The 15,285-nt window shown below is 35.0% G+C and overlaps 1 protein-coding gene across 1 annotated transcript in view; it reads left to right on the forward strand.

Moving 5' to 3' along the window:
* The first annotated feature begins 7,059 nt into the window (after positions 1-7,059).
* The window catches only part of LOC149227437 (large ribosomal subunit protein eL8y-like), a 10,458-nt gene continuing 2,232 nt past the window's right edge, over positions 7,060-15,285 (forward strand). Inside the window, exon 1 of the mRNA XM_089380506.1 lies at positions 7,060-7,222. Within this exon, the coding sequence (XP_089236632.1) occupies positions 7,060-7,222 (163 nt within the window). The remainder of the gene's footprint in view (positions 7,223-15,285) is intronic.

Consider the following 15,285-nt stretch of genomic DNA (forward strand, 5'->3'; position numbering starts at 1 on the left):
CGATGAGAATTTTATACAGAATCATCCAAAACTACTTAAGCATTTAGGACAACACTTTTTTGAAGGAGACGAGCATGTTAGGTCCCTGTAGTACTAGTGATTCCCTGATTACTATTGTCATTGTAGCCCTTATTGTTATTGGTGTGCCCCTATTGTCCCATATTATTATTATTATGCCCCATCAAAGCCCACTATTGTTATTGTTGTGCCCTTATATTAATATTGTTATGTCATCTTTGATTATATTATGACCCCTTAGACTCATATATATAAAGGAGGTTTTTTCATTTGTATCATCCAAGAATTGTTCATTTGTGTAATGTAAAGGAGGTTTCCCCCTCGAAGAGGCTGATTTTGAAGCCATTGATCTATATTCTCTATCTTTTTGTGAGCTAGTTTCTTAACATGTGCAATTCCAAAAGAATATGTTGTTTGAGTTGTTGGAAATAATACTGAGAGGGGGGTGAATCAGTATTACTAATTCAATAATATTTCATTTCCATAATTAGATTCATATGTTTAAACATAAAATGCATAAGAATATCGATTCTCAAAACAGTTGTATCCTATGTTCCTCAACAAATTCCTTTTTTAAGATTTAACATAGCTCTTTCTTTTTGGGGTATTCCTATGTAATCCTCCAACAAATTATTTCTTCTTCTCAGTCATGATAAGGAATATTTGTGTGTGTGTGGAGTAAAGTTGAATTAGTAGTCATTTCACATGATGTTGATCCAATTGAGTTGGTAGTATGGCTTCTTGCTCTTTGTAGAAAAATAAACATCCCATATGCAATTGTTAAGGGCAAATATGTCTTGGAGGGGTATGTATATTTATAATCTTTGTTAACTATTTTTGTTAAATTGTAAGTAATATGTGATTACTTTTCATGGGAAACTGATATATAGAGCTTTTGCACTAAGAATTTTTTTGTTGCAGATTGTGCACAAAAAGAAACAACAACCTTGTGCTTGAATTTTGTGAAGAACGAGGACAAGAAGGAATTTAGCAATATTGCCGAGGAAATAAAGGTGTGCATAAGCTATTATAAGTCATTATTCTTTATCTTTCCAAGCTATGAAGGAAAATCTAAATCACATGCATTCACACCAACCTACTATATAATAGTATAGGAAGCATAGTGGATGGGCTTGATTTTATGATGTCATTTCCCCTAGAAAAAATCAAACTCAATCACCTTTGTAAAACTATAAAAACACTTGACTAACAAAAACTATTGTACAAGAAACTAATGTGTAAACATCCTTTAAAATTGAATTACAGAATTAAAAGAAAACCAAAAATTATTAACAACAACTAATTTGATTTTTGTAGTTGTTTGGCCATAATTAGAAAGCTTCAATGATGAGGGAATGTGAGCCTAACTTGTTGTTGGTGAATTTGACTATTTGTGAGCTTTATTCATATTCATAAAATATGACTTAGGAATATGTTAACGTGGCCCATCAACAAAGCCGAACAGATTTTGACTCAAGGGTAAGCTTTCAAGATATTTTCATACTCATAATAACAGAGAAAAAATTTAAAATGCCTGGAAATAGATCCTTTCAATTCATATTTATTATGTAGAGTATCTCAATCAATTCTATATTTTGTTGAATTAATTGGGTAACATATGAATATGGTTTTATTGATGATGACCATATAATTTTCTTTTGACCAATGTTTGACAAATATGAGAAATAATTGTTGTGCATGTTTTTTATCGTTGTGCTCAAATATAGATCATTGTGTAGCAACATTATTTTTTTCCAAGACCACCTTGAAGTAGAATTTTTCTGCTTTTAAGTATTTTTGGTATTTTAGTTATGAATGAATTATGCTTTTTTTCCTTCTTATTTTGAAATGATCTTTAAAGGACGGATGTATATTGTTAGAGTAGATAGAGTAGTTGTATCTTTTATTTTCTATTGTCTGTGGTTGTTTTTTTACATTGTGTATTGGTTGATCCCTTTGGCTTATACTTTTTGTTTTAATGTAGTTGTCAACCTTTTCAAGATGATTCAAAAATATAGGCTAGAAGATAAAGTTGCAGAGAAGGAAACGCTTCTGAAAAATTCCTAGGGTCATGCAGAAGGGAAAATTGTTGTGTTTAAAATAGCAACAAGAAATGCTAAATATAGAAATGGTAAAAATAACATTGCTATAAATAGAATTTCGAGATACATTCCAATTTTAATTAGTCCCTGAACTAAAATTGAGAATTAAAATTTGAATTTGATCTTAGGAGTTGTCTGAAAAATAATTAATTAATTCATCTTGAGTTAATTGGTTGGAGAAAATCAAACATGAAGTCTATGTTAAGACATGCAGTAGTTATCCCATTGATTGAGGAAGTTATCCCTTAATTAAGGATATCAGGATGAGTTGTACTTTCAGCTGTAAATAGTTAGTTCAGTTAATTGAATTAAGTCCAGTTAGATTAGTTCCAACAGTTTGTGGAACTGATTGTGAGTTCAGTTAGTTAATGCATGCATGCATGTAACTTGTGTACTTCAAATAACTGAATATTCTCTCATAAATAACTCATGCATGTCATTTTAGTCAGAGACCCAGTTGAGATCAAAGGATGGGACAGTGTACTATCAGTTGCAGGAATATTCCCTTGAGGATACCTCTTGCATGCAGAAGGAATTCATTCCTTCAAGATTGCGCAGTGATTTTTGAGTTTGGTGAGTTGTGTGAGAGGTGAATTCACACAGATGGCAGCCAGAGGACCTAGGAGAAACTGCAGAAGGAAATAGAAGGCTTGGAGGACTGAAGGAAGGCATATCTTGTGTCTATAATGTCTATGATCAGCACTGAGGGCTTGTACTGAGAGTTGGATAGCTTGTGAGATAAATCTTTGTGTAATCTGGAAATATTTCCACTTGTATGATATTACAGATAGCGGGGTTTTTAGCTGAGGCTTTCCCTAGAGTATTCTTCTGTGTTCATGTGTGATGGATTTCTCATTCTCTGTTATATGCGTTCTATTTGATCTTGCTCAAAATCGATTAAGCTTCCGCAAGTTTGTTTGTAGAAGTAGATCAAGTATTTTGCTTTAGTATATTGCATTATCAGGTGAACTACAATGACAAATTCTACATGGTTTCAGAGCAAAGGCATTCAAAACAGAGAACAATATACAAAGAAGGGAGAAGTTCAAACTTTGAAGTTCCTAATTATAGAAATTGAATTCTTATCACGACTCAAATTTCACCAATGGCATTCAACAGTTTGAGACTCGAGTATGCCCTGGATGGCAGCTCGAATTATATAGCCTGGAAGGATCGCATGGAAGTGGTATTAGAGGACAATTGTTTGAAGGAATTCATTAATCAAGAAGTCCCCAAGCTAGCAGCAACTAATGCCCAAGAATTGGCACAATGGAAGGAATGTGTGGCTAGAGAAAGGAGGATTCTTCTAGAGAGAGATCGAGACCACATTGTCTCGAGTCTCCATGGGAAGGAAACACCGTTTTCAATGTGGAAAACATTGAAGGATCTATATCAGAACAACAGTGATTAGAGGAAGCTAGTGCTGAAAGGTAAGCTTCGGAAAATCAAGTGTGAAAAGGGCGACACGGTCTCTACATATCTAAACAAGCTCACCACTTGTAGGGATGAGCTTGGAAGTGTAGGAATCACGACAGCCACTGATGACATGGTGAGTCTTGCTATCCTCGGTCTTCCTAAGAGCTTGCATAGCTACCAAGACTTAGTAAATGGAAGAGAGAAACTGCCAGATTGGGAACAAAAGTGGTTGTATCTGATGCAAGAGGAGATAAGGAGAAGCACTAGAGATGGTTATTCATCAAAACATGATGATGAAGAAAATCTAGCCTTAGCGAGTAAGGTGAGGAAAGGGAAAGGGAAGGCTTCCCATTCCAAATTGATTTCTTCCCATTGAGAGAAGGGGAAGGTACTAAAGTAACGAGTGAATATGGATGAGGCACCTCAGGTTCAATAACCTCAAGTAATAAAATTCCTAACTCAAATGTTTTTTATTTTATCTTGATTATGATTTTGACCAAGTCAAAATGTTAAATATTACAACATCTCTACCATACTAGAATCGAGAGCATGTCGTACACAACAATTAATTGATAACATAATATATTTCCTTTTTTTTTTCAAATTAGTTTATAAATATAATTATTTAAAATATTTTTTGGTAAAATGGAAATATTTGGTTATTTTAATTATATTTAAAAAAATCATTAAAGAAATTAACATATTTACATCATAAAGCATTCCCCTTTGAAATCAACTCCCCCAACTGCCACTGTGTAATGATCTGCACCATTCGACTAGACAATTGGAAATTTTAAGTCCCTTAGATTAATAGTTAAGAGAAAAAAAAAAAACCTTAATAGTTAAGTTAAAATGGGCGTTCTCCAACATTTTTACAACATTCTCTTCATGGTTTTTTCGTCTTGGTGACCAAGAAAAACCACAAGGAGTGTTATGATTTCGACGGTGCTTTCAACTTCAGTTTGAGGATGCAGGCTTCAAATTCAGTTTAAGGTTACAGGGTAAGGAAAGTCGAATCCTTCATTCATGCAATATTTTTTCCTTATGCACAATGCTTTGCAACTTCTGCAATGCTTAATAGGGGGGGGGGATTTGGGTTTTTTTATTGCATTCATTTGCTTCGGTAGGCTGCAAAACTCTTCAACGAAGGTTCAACAATCCTCTCATTAGATTTGAGTTAATCTGCAATCTTCGTATCTAATGATGCCTGTCATGGATTTTAACTGGTTTTTTTAATGGCAAAGATTGTTGTAATTTTGACACCCATTGAAGTAATTTTTCCCTTTATTTTTTGTTGGGAATGGTAGGATTTGAGAGAGAACTTTATATGTGTACTATTCATTAGATTCTCTGATGTTTAAATCTCTTTGGCTATGAGGTTGGTCTTATATATCTCTTCTAAGTATTTTTTTTCTGGTTTTGGGATGGAGGATACAGAAGTGGTTGCATCTTCTGTATTTGATGAACAAAGTTGCTCTGGTATTTATGCATATAACTACTTTTCTTGGAATATTTTCAATGATGGTCATTTGCATCCGCTGAGGGTTGGAACAAATTTCTCTGCAACACGGTTCTGAGCATTGAACTTCAAGCTAATTGACAACCTTACCTATAACAAAACCATGTTCCTTTCTGGGTTTATGCTTGCTGAATGATTCTGAAAGAGCTCTTTTCCAAGATTTAAGCCCTCATTGTCTTTAGTTTAGTACCTACAATGAGGAGTCCACTAGATTCAATTATAAAAATTTTAGGGTAGTTTTGGATTCCTTCTATGATCCAGAATGAATGACGTGGTTCAAGTCTACTCAGGTTTCTTATGTTCAACACCACAGGTAAGGGTTTTCTTTATTTGTTTCAATTTATCCTAGTTGGTTTATGAACTAAAGGAATCTAACCAATGTAATTTCTGCTTTCAGTCTGAGTGACTGCATACTGGCAGACCTTACCAGTGAAGGAGGAGAACTTGCCAAATTTCCAACCCCTGTTGCTCCGGCTTGGTTTCTGAACCTATTCTGAAAAAAAACTTGCTATTAGAGTTTGCTAAGCTCGAAGAATATTTTCTTCTGCATTAATCATTATGGGTTCTTTTTCTTTGCATGTTGAGTTTCTAGTACTGCAACCTTGAGGGCTTTGAAGGAAATGGCCACGACCTTCCTCCATCTCATTCCTTTTTTCTTTGTTCTTCTTGTCATTACAATCACACAGTGCATTAAAAATTCACGTCGTCCTGCTACAGATGGGAAGAATAACTACGGGAAAGGGCTTCCTTAATTTCTCAAGCTTCTACTATTTATGCAGCTCGCTCTTCCCGAGGTTTTATAATTTACGAAGTTTCGCTGTTATTGCTTGTTTTGTTTTTTCGCCCCGCTATACATAAACTTAGCTATAGTCTTTTTCCCTGTTTTCAAATGGGTTCCAACCATGAAGCTTCTATGGCTCAGGGTTATATTGTCTACTTTTAATTCGCATGTAATAATCCATGGGGAAGAATGAACCCATTTTTTTTTGTTACCTAAATTATAATGGAAGGACTAAGCCCTCTCGAGGGTTTTTGGTCAATTATTCGACTTAATGTTTTCATCTAGATGGAATTTAGCTAACTATAATTTCTGACTACTCGTAGTTTAATGATGAAATTATGTAAAAGAGAAAATGACTTCTGCTTGTTTTACTTATAGTACATTCATAAATCTGCAATGATCCAGAACTACTCTCTTTCTTTTTAATGAAACTTAACATATTTAGCTATCAAATTCTATTCTTGTTTCAGAGTTTTAACTTGTAAATTAATTCAGAGTTTATTACAGTGAGTAAAATGTTTCCTCTTTCCATAAGTTTTGTTTCCTAAAATCCGTACAAAAATAACTTGAAGAGTAATCATTATTCTTTTTCTTCACTCTCTGCTCTTCCTATGAATCAATTAAAATTGGTTGAGGTCCTGAAGGCTTGCAGCCCCCATGCACAAACCTAAATTACTTTTTCATCATATACAGCAGGAAAAATTTGTAATTCCTTGTACTGGCCATCATTGATAATAACACAATGTCCATCTTAACTCATGATTTGAGATGTGTCCTGCTGAACTTGCAAGCGAGGAGGGTTGGTCTGGTAAGGTCTTAACTAAGCTAGTTATACAATGTCTTTAAAAATCTTAATTGAGCTTAGTTAAAATGCTTGTAATGAGGTCAAGCTCAACTTAAGAAGGTATGGTCCACCTGTTTTCCCAGCCAGCAGTAACTCCCATCCAGCTGGATTCAACCATCGTGTATTCATTTCTTGTTCCAACACTAGGCCAACAAGCAAAACCTTGAGATAGATATTCATGCTTAAGCTTGAAAATGACTAGTAAGGCATACAGGTAATTGGAAGTCTTCAAGAGCACAATGAAAAGAAGAGCTAAGTCTTCTGACACATGGAGGAGGTTCATGTGGATCAGATCATCTAATGATGTTATGAACCAAATTTAGAGTATATTCCATCCTAACTAAGTGTGTGAGGGCTAAAGGTCTAGATCTGGTAAGTCATGAGGAAATATATAGACCTACCCTCAATTCCAGATAGTGATGAGTGTTCGAGATGGAGAATGCATGCAGACAACAGTGTTTATGAATACGGTGTAGAGAACGAGTTGAGAACGAAATATAGGAGCGCTCAGGACACTCACCCAAGAAAAGAAGGCCCAAGACGTATTCACTCTGACCCATTCAAGATACTCTATATCTATCTAGACCGATATATACTGATCTCTATCTCAATACTCTACCGATCGATACTATAATCTCTACACCTATAGATAGATCTATCTAAATATCTAGAATCAATCTCTACATAGCTAAAATGGCTACATAATCCATGTTCATTGTATTGCCCCTCTCATCTCTACTAATGTGGGACTACCAATATGTGAAAGCCATAATTCATCCTTCGTCCAATCCAATGTCGTAAATGCGGTATAACTCACTCATAAAGTAAAGGTAAGAGTAAGGTTGTTGATTGGTCCTGATTACTTGGTTATGCTTGAGCCCAAGAAACATCCTATTAAGGTACTAGTATCAAATTTCTCTTTAGATGAGTGAAAAAGCATTCAGATTGACAATTAAAAAAATTTAAATATGGTTTTGTGCATCTATGTATTCTTTTGCATGGTACGTGTAAATATGGTTTTGGTCATCTCTATAGTCTTGTGCACAATATATGTGCATTTTTCAGCCTAGTAATCATAAGGTCCTAACTAACTAATAGGTTATCCTTCAGCTCAGGGAAGGTCCCAGTAGAGTTACCGTATCAAATTCTTCATGAACAGGGCACAAAACTATAAGGATTGTCATTTTAAGAAATGTGATTTCTCATGCCTATCTAAATATGGTTTTTGGGCATCTCTGCATTCTTTTGCTTAGTATGTGTGCATTCTATAGTGAAGTAGTCGAACATTTTTGGTTTTTATATATACAGACATTAACACAGAGATCCATATTTGGTTTTAACTTTTTTATGTACACGCAAATTAACACAGAGATCCATCTTAACTTAAGATTTGATGTGTCTTGCTAATCTTGCAGGCTAGGAGGGTTGGTCTAGAAATGCCTTACCTAAGCTAGCTCTATAGTGACTTGAAAAATCTTAATTATGCTCAGTTAAGATGCTTGTAATGAGCTCAAGATCAACTGAGGAAGGCATGGTCCTAATTAATTGGTTATACTAGAGCTCAAGATAGATATCAATAGTGTCTTAGTATCAAATTCCACCTTCACTGAGATCAAATGCATTGAGATTCACATTTTAAAATATTTTAAATATGGTTTTGGGCATCTTTGTAATCTCATGCACAATATATATACATTATGCAGCCCAGTACTCAAACGCTTGTGTGGTTTTCTGTATATGAACAAATTAACACAAAGATCCATAATAGGAGGGTTGGTCTCAATGTTCTTACCCGATTTAGATTTTCTAAGGGACGTATTGACATGAAAGATCTTACTTGACTCCATTAAGGTCCATGTCATTAGTTGGAGCTTAATTCATTAAGTGTCCTTGTCCCTCTCAGCTAAGGTCCTCCCTCACCTGGTCTTAGTGTCAAATTCCTAATCAATCATGAGAAAATTATTTGGGCAGATATATGATCAAGGCACAACCCTACAACAACCATCGAGAAAGACAAATCAGTTTACACAGATATGTTCAAGCACATAAACTACAAATCCCCATAGGGCTTTTTGAAGGTCTCCATATGTTTCCCCTGTTGTTTCCGGCCTCTCATCTAGTAAGGATATGTTCAACTTTTATAGTCTTAACTATTGTTGTGTGTTTTTCTATGGTCAGATTTGTTTGAAACATTCTCCTTTGTAGCATTCCCAGGCAAAGCTTGTAATAGCCCCGACGAGAGAAAGAAGATTGCTACCTAAAAGGTCACCTGTGTCAAACAATCCCAGAGTTGCAAATCCATAGAGGCATATGTAGAGCTCATTTGACAGCACTCAATCACATGGGTTTTGGATCCCCTCTTCTTGGAACTAGATATTCATGTGCATTTCCTTCATACTAGGTTGAACTACTGTTGTAGATTCACACTTATTTCACAACAATTGTATTACCAATGAGTATGCCCTTCATATTACCTTCAATTGTTGTTAAAGATTCACACTTATTTCACAATTACTGTACTACTACTTCTTCATTAGTTCACTTGTTAGCTTGTCATGGAGTTGATTCATTCAGCTCGGGAAGAATCCATATTGAGGCTAAGCCTTCAAGTTGTATTTCACAAATCCCTAGTCATACTATACAATCTTGAGTAGGTTGTCAAGAATCATCATACATGACTACAAGCTACCACTGATTACAAATTTTCTTTTTCTATCTATCTATGCTCTTTATTTCTTAATGATTGGTGGTTATGTTGGATTTAATTTTACTAGTCTTTGTTCATTTCTTAAAACATTGTAATGTTAATTCATACGAAGTTTTAGCTACCAGTGCCAGTGTCGAAATTACAATATGTGTGTTCATATCACGTTATTTGCATACCTGTATAACATTAAATATAATGAAGCTAAACAAAGTACATTTAATGGTGTATTTAGTCGTAAGGATTTATTGGTTTCTATTTTTTTTAGTTTTACAATAAAATTTCAGCATTTCAAATGCAGATTTCCAAAATATTCCAAAATTTAAAAATCTAAGATATTCCAAAATTTAAAAATGCAGGATGAAGTAAACGGTTTCGCATAACTTCTATCTATTAGAACCATAAACTATTGATTAATATAATTAGTATAATTACTAATAAAATTATAAAAATAGAAACATTTAATGGTGTATTTAGTCGTAAGGATTTATTGGTTTTGATTGTTTTTAGTTTTACTATCAAATTTCAGCATTGAAAATGTAAATTTCCAAAATATTCCAAAATTTAACACAGAGATCCATCTTAACTTAAGATTTGGTGTGTCCTACTAAGCTTGCAGGCTAGGAGGGTTGGTTTGGAAAGGCCTTACCTAAGCTAGCTCTACAATGTCTTGAAAATTCTTAACTTTTCTCTAGATTCTTGTCATGAGCTCAAGCTCAATTGAGGAAGGTATGGTCCTGATTAATTGGTTACACTTGAGCCCAATAAAGATGCTAGTAGCATCTTAGTATCAAATTACACCTTCACTGAGATCAAATGCATTGAGATTTACATTTGAAAAGAATTTAAATATGGTTTTGGTCATATTTGTAATATTGTGCATAATATATGTACATTCTGTAGCCCAGTAATCAAACCCTTGTGTGTTTTTTATATATGAACAAATTAACACAAATATCCATAATAGGAGGGTTTGTCTCAATGTTCTTACCTGATTTAGATTTTCTAAGGAAGGTAATGACATGAAAGATATTATTTGACTCCATTAAGGTCCATGTCATGAGCTGGAGCTCAATTCATTAAGTGTCCTAGTCCCTCTCAGCTAAGGTCCTCACCATGTATTAGTATCAAATTCCTAATCAACTATGAGAAAATTATTTGTGTAGAGATCTGAACAAGGTGCAACCCTACAACAACCATTGACAAAGCTAGAGAAGTTTACAAAGATATGTTCAAGCACACAAACTACAAATCCCCATATGGATTTTGTAGGTCCCCATTTGTTTCCCCTAGTGTTTCCGGCCTCTCATCTGGTAAGGATATGTTCAAATTTTATAGTCTTCACTATTGTTTGTGTGTTTTCTGTGGTCAAAGTTGTTTGAAACATTCTCCTCTGTAGTTTTCCCATGCAAATCTTGTAATAGCCGGTTGAGAGAAAGAATACTACTAGTTACAAAATGTAACACCTGTCAAATAATCCCATAGTTCGATATCCACAAAGATGTAGAGCTCATTTGGCAGCACTCAATCACATGGGTTTTGGATCCCCTCTTCCTGGAACTAGATATTCATGTGCATCACCTTCATATTAACTTGAACTAATGTTACAAATTCACATTTATTTCGCAATTGTATTACCAATGATTTTTCCTTTCATATTACCTTCAACTATTGTTACAGATTCACACTTAGTTCGCAATTACTACAATACTACTTCTTCATTAGTTCACTTGTCATGTTGTCATGGAGTTGATTCATTCATCTCGGGAAAAGTCCAAATTGAGTCTTATATTTCTAAAATCCCTTTCGTCATACTATCCAATCTTGAGGAAGTTTTCAGGAATCATCATACATGACTATAAGTTGCCAGAGATTACAAATTTTCTTTGTCTATCTGTCTACACTCTTTATCTTTTAATGCTTGGTGGTTATGTTGGATTTATTTTTACTGGTCTTTACTGGATTCTTAAAAGCCTATAATGTTAATTCATACAAATTTTATTGTTACAAGTTATAATAACAGAGATTCTATTCTACAAATTGCTTTTCACATTACATTCTTTTTGTGGATATGGGTAAGCAATATGATCTTCCAGTAAAGAATAAATTCTTGTGTGTAGAGTCATTGGGTTTACTATGGTAATGATCGTAACATTTTGCAGTCTTTTGTTTATTGGCCTATGGTTTAGTGGTTGAGTGGTTGCGATAGGGAATCACCATGTTAATGACCCAATGTCAAACTTATATATCAAAGCCCTAAATTATAAGTTGGTTGAATTTTATGAGATTTATATGCAATATTAATTCAATAATTAATAAAAAAAATAGTGTGAAGCCCCCTAAATCAACTTCTGTTTATACAGCGTTAGAATTTCAATTCTGCTACATCTCTACATCTCATTTAGATTTTCCCATTCCCATGTCATGATTGTTCCTCAATTTATGCCTTGGAGCGTTTCCTTTACAACATTTGGTGCAAATGCAAGTATAAATTTGCAATTGAAATTGACACTCAAACATTTAAAAGTTTATTTTTTCAAATTTAAGGATTGTGATAAGTTGTACTCTATTTATTACTAGCCTAGATCCATCTTAACCTCGGATCTATCAAGCGCAAGAGGGATCAAATTTCTCCAAGTGCAAACCTCATTTTTAGTGCAAAAATTCAAGAAAGGTTTGCACCTCAAGAGATTTGATCTCTCTTGATACTTGATAGATCTAGGTTTAAGATGGATCTAGGCTGGATTCAGTTGTGTACGATCATAAAAAATTTGTTGAACATCTAATTATTTAGATCATTTTAAACATGCTAAATATGTCTAAGATTAATTTGGTCAATTTAATTTTAAATTTTCTTAGCTACCTCAGTCTTTTGACATGTGAGAAACTATTAGTAACTTGAATGATAAAAAATGATGAAATAAAATTTTTGAGTGCAATGTGACAATGTAACAATGTCGAATGATAGAAAATGTGAATAATAAGAATGTAGTCAATTACAAACAATATTCTATCCAAATAAATTTGAAACTATTTTCTTCTACAGTTCTTATTGCCACGCCTATTAATTTTTCCATTTTCTCATATTGATCATATGAAAGAGTAGTTGAAACTATAGACTATTCAAATATTTAACTCAATCTACTATAGTAAACATCATACCTTGTCTTTGTTTCTTTCCAATATTAATAGTGGTTTTCTCCAAAGTCAATCATTGTGACTTATGGAGTGTTGAACCCCAAATAATTTTCAATGGTAGTTATTTTCTATTACCATGTTTGAATGCAAAGTGATTAACAATGTTGAATGATGGAAAATGAGAATAATAAGAATGTATCCAATTACAAATAGTTTACAATTTCAGGAAGAAAACATTTTAAGTGAACATTTTATTTAGGATGAAAATTCAACTATTGTATTTATGGTTGAGTTATTGTAACACATAATTCATTGCACGTTGTGAATAGGTTTTATGTGCTTATATTGAGAGAGAGTGTGTATGTTTTGGGGGTGAGAAGGAGAGACAAGGGGAGATAAAGATATGGATGGAAGGGGGAAGTGAGGGAAAAGAGAGAGAGGAAAACATAAGGAGGGAGGAAGAGATATAGATATGGAGAGAGAAGTGTTAGAGAGAGAGAATGGGAAGAGAGAGGGAGGGGAAAAGGGAGGGAGAGATAAATAGATAGATATAGAGATGTGGAGAGACTGTGTGTATGTTTGGGGGATGAGATAGAGAGATAAAGAACGAGAGACAATGGGAGATAGAGATATAAATGGAGGGGGTAGAGATTTTCTTACACTAAAATCAATGCACATTATTAATCTAATTACTTTGAAATTAATGTACATTATACATATAGTTGCATCAAATCAGAAATCAACATCTACACTAAAATCAATGCATCTAGTGCAAACAATCAAATAGGATTAGAAATCAACATTTACAATGAAATCAATGCATCTAGTGCAAGCAATCAAATAGGATTAGAAATAAATATCTACACAGAAACGAATGCATCCAATGCAAGCAATCAAATAGGAGTATAAATCAACATCTACACTGAAATCAATGCATCTAATGTAAGGTATTAAATAGGATTCAGAATTGACATCTAAACTTAAATCAATGCATCTACTGCAAGTGGTCAAATAGGATTAGAAATCAACAACTACACTGAAATAATTAAATCTATTTTAGTGAAAAACCAAAATATTCATGACTTTCTAAATCTAACTTCTATGTTTGTATTTGTCTATGATGTGTCTCTTTCTTCTTCCCTCTCTCTCCACCTTCCATTCTGTGTTTATCTCCCTCCCTCTCTCCTCTCTCTCCCTCCCCTCTCTCCCTCGTCTCTCTCTCTCCCTCTCCCTCCCTTTCTTTATCTTTCTCTTCTTCCTCTCTCCGTACCATCTATATATATACCTCCCTTCATATCACCTTATTTGTCTCTCTATCTCAACCCCCTAAACACATCTCTCTCTCTCTCTCTCTCCATATCTATCTCTCTTCCTCCCTCCCTCTCTTTGTCTCTCTCTTCTTCCCTCTCGCCCCCTCCATCTATATCTCTATCTCCCTCTGTCTCTCCTTCTTTATCTCTCTATATCAACCCACAAACATACACACTCTCTCTCCATATCTATCTATATTTATATCTCTCCCTCTCCCTCTCCCTCTCTATCTCTTACCCTTCTATCCCTCTTTCTCTCTTCTACCCTCTCTACCCCATCCATCTATATCTGTATCTCTCATTGTCTCCCTATCTCAGCCCCAAAAATACATGCTCTCTCTCTCTCTCTCTTTCTCTCTCTCTTTGTCTCTCTCTCTCTCTCTACCTCTCTTTGCTACCCTCTCTCCCCCCTCTATCTATATCTCTATCTCCCCTTTTCTCTCTTTCTCACTCCCAAAACATACACACTCTCTCTCCATATCTTCCTATCTCACTCTCCCTCCCTCTTCCTCTCTCCCTCTCTCTCTCCCCCCCATGTCTCCCCCTCCCTCTCTCTCTTCCCTCTTGCTCTCCTCTCTCCCTCACCATCTCTCCCTTGTCACTCCCTCTCCCTATCTATATTTCTCTCTCTATGTCTTTCTTCCCCTTCCAACTCCATCTCTCTCTCCCCCTCTCTCTCCCTTCTCTCTCATGTCCTCTCTCTCTTCATTCCTCTCCCCCCTCTTCTCTCTCTTTCTCTCAAGTCCTCTCTCTCTTTCTTCCTCTCTCTCCTTCTTCTCTCTCTCCCTTTCTCTCCCACCTCCCGCCCATCACACACACTCTCTCTCCACCCTCCAACTCTATCACTATCTCCCTCCCTCTCTCCTCTCTCTTCCCCCTCTCTCCTTCCATGTCTATGTCTCCCTGTCCCTCTCTTCCCCTTATTTCCTTATCACTATCCTCTCCTTTTCTCTGTCTTCCTTGTCTCCTCTCTCCCCCATCCATCTTCATCTCTCCCTTGTCACTCCCTCTCTCTCTCCACCTCTATCTCTCAATCTCTTTTTTCTTCCCTCCCTCTGTTCCCCCCTCCAAATCCATATCTCTATCCCTCCCTCTCCTCCTCTCACTCCCCTCCTCTCTATCTTCTTTCCTTTCTCTCCATGTCTCTCTCACCTCTATGTCTCTCCCCCACTCTATTCCCCATTCATCTCACTCTCTCTCTTAAATATGATCACATTGTATTGCATTTAAGAAAGTATCTAAATTAAAAAACATCATTGGTTGTAAAATATTAAACCTATATTTGGATCAATCATGTCAAAAAAAATTCAATAATAAAAAAATTAAAAGAATCATGCACTATCTTTCCTGTATCCCTGTTAGTCACTTTGATTTCTCTCTTTGCTTGGATCCTTAGTTAAGATGCATCTATCCTGGTTTTTTATAATATTTTCACATATGTATATACAAAAGT

The sequence above is a fragment of the Pinus tabuliformis genome, chromosome J (assembly GCF_031772625.1).
Source record: "Pinus tabuliformis cultivar Carrire ecotype Pingquan chromosome J, CPIR1, whole genome shotgun sequence".
NCBI lineage: Eukaryota > Viridiplantae > Streptophyta > Pinopsida > Pinales > Pinaceae > Pinus > Pinus tabuliformis.